Source organism: Oryza glaberrima, chromosome 11 (assembly GCF_000147395.1).
Source record: "Oryza glaberrima chromosome 11, OglaRS2, whole genome shotgun sequence".
NCBI classification, from domain to species: domain Eukaryota; kingdom Viridiplantae; phylum Streptophyta; class Magnoliopsida; order Poales; family Poaceae; genus Oryza; species Oryza glaberrima.
In genome coordinates, this window is record NC_068336.1 from 25,837,511 (window position 1) to 25,845,535 (window position 8,025).

General features: G+C 39.4%; 1 protein-coding gene across 1 annotated transcript; it reads left to right on the forward strand.

The window, feature by feature from the left end:
* Positions 1-305: 305 nt before the first annotated feature.
* LOC127754189 (wall-associated receptor kinase 1-like) lies at positions 306-5,666 on the forward strand. Its single transcript, XM_052279678.1, has 4 exons — positions 306-1,013; positions 1,175-1,425; positions 2,510-2,689; positions 4,264-5,666. Exons 1-4 carry the CDS (start codon positions 376-378, stop codon positions 5,292-5,294), a joined length of 2,100 nt encoding a protein of 699 aa, XP_052135638.1. The 5' UTR covers positions 306-375; the 3' UTR covers positions 5,295-5,666.
* Positions 5,667-8,025: the final 2,359 nt, after the last annotated feature.

Below are 8,025 nucleotides of genomic sequence, written 5' to 3' on the forward strand. Positions count from 1 at the left end.
AAAGTTTGTAGCAACAAAATTATAACTAATGAAAGTAAATTCAAATGCCAATTAAATGATATAATTTTTAATATAGTAAAAATTCAATTCATACTGTACTAAATATTGGTCAAAATGTTTTGAAAGTGGGATCTTGAAATACGTGAATGTCTTATATTATGAAATGGAGGAAGTAGTATTAGCTAGACACCCATCAACAAGATGAAGAGGAGTAGTACTGCATGTTTACTAATTAAGTCAGAGGATCCGCTTCCTATATAAAGAGATGCATGGCAAGTGCAAATATCGCACATATATATGTTCTAGCCAGTGGAAGCCGTGTACATGTAGTTGTACGTACGTGCGGGGTTTAGTTAATTAGCAACACACCTAGCCATGGCAGAAGGAGTGATGCTGTGGTATGATGATCTCCTAGCAGTATTAGTACTTTCTGTGCTGGTGGCTACGTCGACGGCGGCGAACTGCGGCAGGAAGTGCGGCGACGTGCGCATCCCCTACCCGTTCGGCATCGGCGTCGACTGCGCCTGGCCGGGCTTCGACGTCTCTTGCAACCATAGCTTCACCCCTCCCAGACCCTACTACTTGAACATAGAAATCATGGACATCTCGGTGGAGGCAGGGGAGATGCGCGTGTACACTGACGTCGTGTCCAACTGCTATACTTCGTACAATACCTCCGAATACGTAACGACCTCCTCGCAGGTCGACCTCGGTACGCCGTTCCTGTTTGCGCGGAGCAGGAACGAGTTCACGGCCATCGGCTGTGGCGCGATTGCGTTTCTATGGGGCAGGGACGATGCGAGCTACTCGACCGGCTGCATCACAACGTGTGCGAGCTTGGAGGAGGCCGCCCACGACGGTGACCACTGCACGGGGCTGGGTTGCTGCCAGGTGCCCTCCATCCCGCCCAACCTTAACATCTTAAACATTTCCTTCGGCCCCGGAAGCCTCATCGGCAACCCTGCTTGGAGAGAGAGCCCCTGCAGCTACGCCTTCGTCGCCGAGCAAAGCTGGTACCAATACGTGCACGTACTATATACATACCATACTTATGTTCATATTCGTAATAGTACGTACTACGACAATTTCAGTCTTGATTGCTCTATTTAATTTTCATCCACTGATCGGTTAGTTTACTGATGCATATATATATGTACACGTACGATCGATTCAGGTACAATTTCAGCCGCCAAGATTTCAGTCTTGCCGGCAGCAAGAGCTTCGTCAACCGTACCGGAGATAGAAGTGTCCCAACAGTGTTTGACTGGGCCATCAGGGGAAATGGATCGTGCTCGTCAGCAACAGGGGCTCCTGCCTGTGTCAGCGCCCACAGCTACTGTGTAAACGCTACCAACGGCGAGGGGTACCTCTGCAACTGTTCCGCAGGGTACTCCGGCAATCCGTATGTCACCGGCGGATGCATAAGTCAGTCCTTAATTAATTATATATTCTCTCCTTCCCAAATTATAGAGCACCCTCAATCAAACTCGATAGCTTTTAACTAACAATAATACTATCTTCATATTTTAATGTATGACACTATTGACTTTTTATCCAACGTTTAACCATTCGTCTTATTCAAAAAAATATGTAATTATCATTTATTTTACTGTGACTTGATTCATCATCAAATGTTCTTTAAGCATTATATAAATACTTTCATATTTGCACGAAAATTTTGAATAAAACGAATTGTCAAACATTGGTCGAAATGTCAACGGCGTCATACATTAAAATACGGAGGGAGTATATACTAACCATATTTGCTAAGTATTATGCATATTATATCATTCATATTTTAAAGTACTCCATGTTATGCTAAATTTATATTCGTTGGGAACATAAAATAAAATAAATTAATGATCAAAGTATGTCATTGAAAACTGTGTAAAAAATATAGGTCTTGTAATTTGGAGTGGAGGGAGTATACTACTTTCTTTATTTTATATTATAAATCGTTTTTTATAGTCAAACTTTTTTAGGTTTTACAAAGTTTATACAAAAATTAACATTTATAACACTAAATTAATTTCACTTAATATAACATTGAATATATTACACAATATATTTGTTTTGTGTTAAAAATATGTCATATTTTTCTATAGACCTTATTAAATTTAAAAAATTTGACTAAGAAAAAGTTAAAACAACTTATAATATGAAATGAAGGGAGTAGTAGTTGTTAATCTACACTTCGCTCATGGTGTTGCATATATTCGATCGAATAACTGATAATTTATTATTTGAAACAAAAATTCATAGCCTTTTGCATCTAATAGTGTCAATTCCTGAATTAATAAGTATAACGCTTAACTCACCTTGGAATATAATATTTTCATGATTTAATCATTCTGAAATTTGGAATTAATTTATCAGTTTTTTATGGCATGCATATAGCTAGATAGGGTATCTAGCTAGTATTCTTGTTATTGATTTGGCATCATCATTTACAAGCTAGCCAGTTATTTTTTTTAAATAATGGAATATAGTATCCAACCATTGTGTGCAGATATTAATGAGTGCGAGCTTAGGAGAGAAGGGCCTGCCATGTATCCCTGTTACAGTGGTAGCAAATGCTATGACACAGAGGGTGGTTACAAGTGCAAATGCCGATTTCTACATAGAGGAGATGGCAAAATCGACAAGGGATGCAAACCGATAATTCCAGCGACCGTAGTCGCAACAATAGGTCAGCATTTTTTTCTTTATTCCCACCATCTTAAAATGCTGTGGATCGTCGTTTCTTCCGTGCTTTCAATTCTATGCATTCATGCATAACATGCCATGCACTAATTAAGTCCTAAGTCTTATTCCCCTGATTTATATCCTCCGACAGAAAAGAAAGATCATGTTTGACTATTTTATGATAATATTTGAGATGAGATTTTGAAATAACATAGTTTTGGCTAGCATTTCTTTTTATATAATATATACAACATGGACAAATATATTGAACTACCATAAAAGGCATTCTACACATATTTTTGAAGTAAGCTTGAACTTATGCGGAGGAGACGGGGGGAGGACCGAAAAAAAATAAACTACAGATTTGTTAGCTGAGCACGAGCTTTGAGCACGAGCTTTAATAAACTGTGCAACAGTTAGCTGAGCATGAGCTGTATGTGAGAGAGATGTGCTCGATATTAATGATGTAGTATAAATCTACAGCTAACTATTGCATGACCGAGCTATTTGTTCGGTTGTAGATGATGTGATAATTGTTGAAGCTAGCAGTTGATTATATTATGGTACTTGCTCTAACAGTAAGTCCATAAATTTCCATATTTTTTAGGCAAAACAGACTTTTTTTTCTTTTAGAAATTGAACATGCATTCAACTAATGGAATATTGAGGATGCAAGGGGCAAACCAAAATCCGGGGACCTTTTCTTTAGTTAATTTTTTTGGGACAATTTGCAAATTTACCACTGTTTTGAATCGTTATTGCAAGATCGCCACTAGAAAATTGTAAAAATGCCACTTAAACTGTCATTCGAGTGGCATCCTTGCAAAATTGAAAAAACCAGTGGCAAATTTGCAAATGACCCCTTTTTTTCGCGGGGGGCACATGAGAGATTGGTTTAATTAATGTTTGGAGCAGCAGAGGAAGTTTATCTTTTAAGTATATGTTGTACATATGCATATAAAAAATTATAGTCTCTTCTGTCCTAATATATAGTCATCTAGGACTGGATGAGACACATCCTAATATAACGAATCTGGATAAACCCCTATAAAAATTTGTTGTACTAGGATGTGTCCATCCAGTTATAGATTGCTATATATACGGACGGAAGGAGTATATCCAATGTCATAATAAATGCTTTCTCAGTATCACAATTAATTACATAAATTTTTAATCCATAGAAAAGAATTAAGCATTCAAAGTTAGTACCCTGTTGACCCCAAAAGTTGAAATCAACCAGGCCCATCGTTTGGCATATGAGAGAAAAATACGAAACAACATATTTACAAATGAAAAAATAATTTATGAATATAACTTTTTATATATGTGTTCTTAACGACCTAAAAGCAAAATGAAAAAAAAATCCCAAAATCAACTCCACATTTAAAGTTAAAAATTAAAATTTTGACTGACAAGTATAATTAAGCGAAATGATGAGGCTGAACATTTGAACGGGCTTAATTGACTGTCGAGGTTTCAAAAGTTTGATTGGATCTTATTGAAAACATCATTTATGTGTATTTTACTGGAAGAAATACCAAAATGGTTCATTTAATTATTTAATTTGTTAATTGCCAGCAACTGCTGTCGCCGGAGGTATTATGGCATTGGCGGTGCTGTACATTCTCAAGGACCGTCAGAGGCGGCGGCGGAATAGATCATTCGATAAAAATGGTGGCAACATACTCAACAAGATGATGGATATCAAAATCTTCAGCGAAGAGGAGCTGAAGAAGATGACAGGAAACTACTGTGAAAAAAGCAAGATCGGGGAAGGTTACTTTGGTAAGGTTTACAAGGGGATCACAGAGGACGAGCAGCAGGTTGCTGTGAAGTGCTTTGTTAGAAATGGCCATGAGCTTAACAAACAGGATTTCGCGGATGAGATAACGAGCCAGGCTCGGATCCAGCATGAGAATCTGGTCCGTCTAGTCGGGTGCTGCCTGCATACGGATGTGCCCATGCTGGTTCTGGAGCTCATCCCCAAGGGTAGCCTCTACGAAAAGCTCCATGGCGATGGTCGGCATACGCATCTCCCGCTACCAACTCGCCTCGACATCGCCGTTGGCTGCGCCGAAGCTTTAGCATGCATGCACTCTAACATTGGCCACAAAAGCGTCGTCCATGGGGACGTCAAGTCCGGCAATATTCTTCTTGGCAACAATCTAGAGCCCAAGGTCTCTGACTTTGGATCGTCCAAGCTCATGTCAGTCGCCAAGTCCGGCAACTGGTCTGTGATGGCTGACATGAGCTACATCGATCCTACCTACATCAAGACAGGCCGTTTCACGGAGAAGAGCGACGTGTACAGTTTTGGAGTCGTGCTGCTGGAACTCATCACCCGGAAGAAAGCCTTGGACGACGACAGAGAAAGCCTCCCATTAAACTTTGCCAAGTATTACAAGGACGACTACGCGAGAAGGAACATGTACGACCAGGACATGTTGTCATCAACCGATGATGCTCTGCGGCCTCGCTACATGGAGTGCCTCGACAGGATGGCCAACATTGCGATTCGGTGCCTTAAGGAGGATGTTGACGAGAGGCCCACCATGGCGGAGGCGCTGGAGGAGCTCAAGCAGTTGAGTGCAAGCCTGAACGTGACCTAGCTTGATAACCGCAACGACGACGGTCAACGAACGCATGTAGAATTAAAGCTTATTCGATCGATATATCGTTTGTTTCGTCAATGATCATTTCGTTTCACCTCGTCATTAGTTTCTCCTCAATCTCTCAACAGATATGAAGTATACTTTGGTTTGGTTAAGGTTATCAGTAGGTAAGATTATTACGTTATATATTTGCTATATGCGCTTGTGGTGTGATCTACATATATAATGTTGTACCTTTCGTGCTGTAAGCTACTATTACTTTGAACAATTCGGTTGTGATATCATGAATATATGTAATGCAACATGATTTAAGGTTTCGAGGTGCATGCATGCTGCACTCCTGAAATATATGAGATTAAATTAATTATAGCTGTTGATCTTGCGTACAAATTTAGATGCATATGCCCCCCAGAATTTTGGTCTTACACTCTTTATCAATGCCTCTTGCAACAATAATTTTACCTAAAGTGCTAGCTCAAGCTGTCATGCAGCAGTTGCCGGACCTGACTTGGGCCGCCCAAGGGGTAATGGGAACAGACTTGGGCCAATGGGCTGAAGTATTCTGGCCCAGGAAGGAGGAGCAACCCAACCAGCCAAACTTGCTCGAGCACGAGATTGCTACTATGCGAGCGATCGCCCAGGCGATCAGGCTGATCCTCCTGTTGGCAACTTTTTTGACAAGTTGACGAGCACGATCGTAGCACCTTAAGTTTTACGGTGATCCTAGAGTCGCCAACCACCTCGATCTAGCAAAGAGCTAAACCTAGATGGGTTTTAATAACTAAACCGGCTAGCGAAGCCGATTTCTAGATAACTACCCGTCTCGTGGGCAAAACGGAAGGTTTTCAGGACAAACCTATAAAGAGGTGTCACACTCTCGCAGCGGCGGTGGACGGTTTACGGCGCAAACCGACAAAGATGGACAAACTAAGAGAAAACTAAAAGCAATATGAAAAGAACGATTCGATTGATTGATAGTAGATTGATTTTTACAATGAACCGGCCTTGTCCCTTATATAGGGGTTGGTCTTGCCCTCTGCAGGCCCTTCTCCACGTCCAACTCGGGGTAGAAACCAAAGGAAACCCGAAATATGCCTTCCCGAGCAAGGAAACCTCGAAACCCGACGCAACAGAATCGGAATCGGGCCTGTCGGTCAGACCGGCCACATACCACCGGTCTGACCGACCTACAATCGGCGGTCTGACCGCCCAACACATGGCGGTCAGACCGGCCCACTCGGAGGAAACCGGTAGATTTCTAAATTTTGGCAATCTTTCCTATTTTAATCCTAGGTGCCAAATTTGGGTGTAAACACCTCCCCCCCCCTCCTCCTCCCTCCACGTGGTTTCCTTTTTTTTTTGGCATCGCATTACTTTTCTATTTTAGTAAATTTATGCACCTAAAGTTTGCACACTTCAAGTTTACATATCTAAAGTTTAGAGACCCAAAGTTTATAAGTCAAAAATGTATATATCCGATTCAAATTTGAATTTGAATTCAAATATTTTTTATATATAGTATTTCTATACTTCTAAATTTTATACAACTAAAGTTTACAGACCCAAATCAAAAGTTTATATACCCGTTTCAAATTTAAATTTGAATTCAAATATTAGTTTATAGACCCAAAGTTTATAAGTCAAAAGTTTACATACCCGTTCAAATTTAAATTTGAATTCAAATATTAGTTTATAGACCCAAGTTTATAAGTCAAAAGTTTACATACCCGTTCAAATTTGAATTTGAATTCAAATAGTAGTTTATAGACCCAAAGTTTATAAGTCAAAAGTTTACATATCCGTTTTAAATTTGAATTTGAATTCAAATATATTTTTATATATAGTATTTCTATACATAAATTTTTTTAATTTTGTTTTTTTGTTTTTTTAAATTTTATGGTGTATTGTAGTAGGAAGGAAAGAACTGGATAAGGAGGAAGCGGGAGAGAAGGTATAGGGGAGGGGCGAGCGGGTGTCCCCGCTCGAGCATGCATATGCGTGCGAAGTAAATAAACATCTCAATCAACAGCACACATTTAATTATGTCAACTTATTATTATAATATTGATGTTGGCCACGATAGAGATGCCCTGCGTGCTTCAGCTTTAACCACTTCCACGCCATCTACTAGCTTTGACCCCCAACTATCAAAGACAGCTATAATTTAAACTATTCGAAGATCTGAGATGTCCTATCTCTAAATTTAGTCTTGCCCTGTCGCCTTGGAGTAATATCATGGCTACTACACTTTGGGCCTGTTTAGTTCCCAATTTTTCTAAAAAAGACATCACATCAAATCTTTGAACACATACATAAAGTATTAAATATAATTCTTTTAAAAAAAATTAATTGCATAGTTAAAAGGAAAATCGCAAGACGAATCTTTTAAGCCTAAGTAATCCATGATTAGCCATAAGTGCTACAGTAACTCATATGTGCTAATGATGGATTAAATAGGCTCAAAAGATTCGTCTCACGGTTTCCAAGCGAGTTATGAAATTAGTTTTTTTATTCGTGTCCGAAAACTTCTTCCGACATTCGGACAAACGTCCGACATGACACCCAAAAATTTTCATTTCACGAACTTCTTTACTTGGTTTTTATCAGAATGGAAGTTAATGGGGATGTTCAGTTACATTAATTGATCCACAAGTTGTCTCGCATAGAAATATTCACTGCTCTTCTTATGCATGCATGTGCTTCAATTATTACAAATATAATTTAAGTG

Coding starts and splice junctions, on each gene's coding strand:
- LOC127754189 (XM_052279678.1), top strand. CDS start 376: ATGGCAGAAGGAGTGATGCTGTGGTATGATGATCTCCTAGCAGTATTA. Junction 1,014..1,174: donor TTCGTCGCCGAGCAAAGCTG/GTACCAATACGT, acceptor CGATCGATTCAG/GTACAATTTCAGCCGCCAAG. Junction 1,426..2,509: donor TGTCACCGGCGGATGCATAA/GTCAGTCCTTAA, acceptor CATTGTGTGCAG/ATATTAATGAGTGCGAGCTT.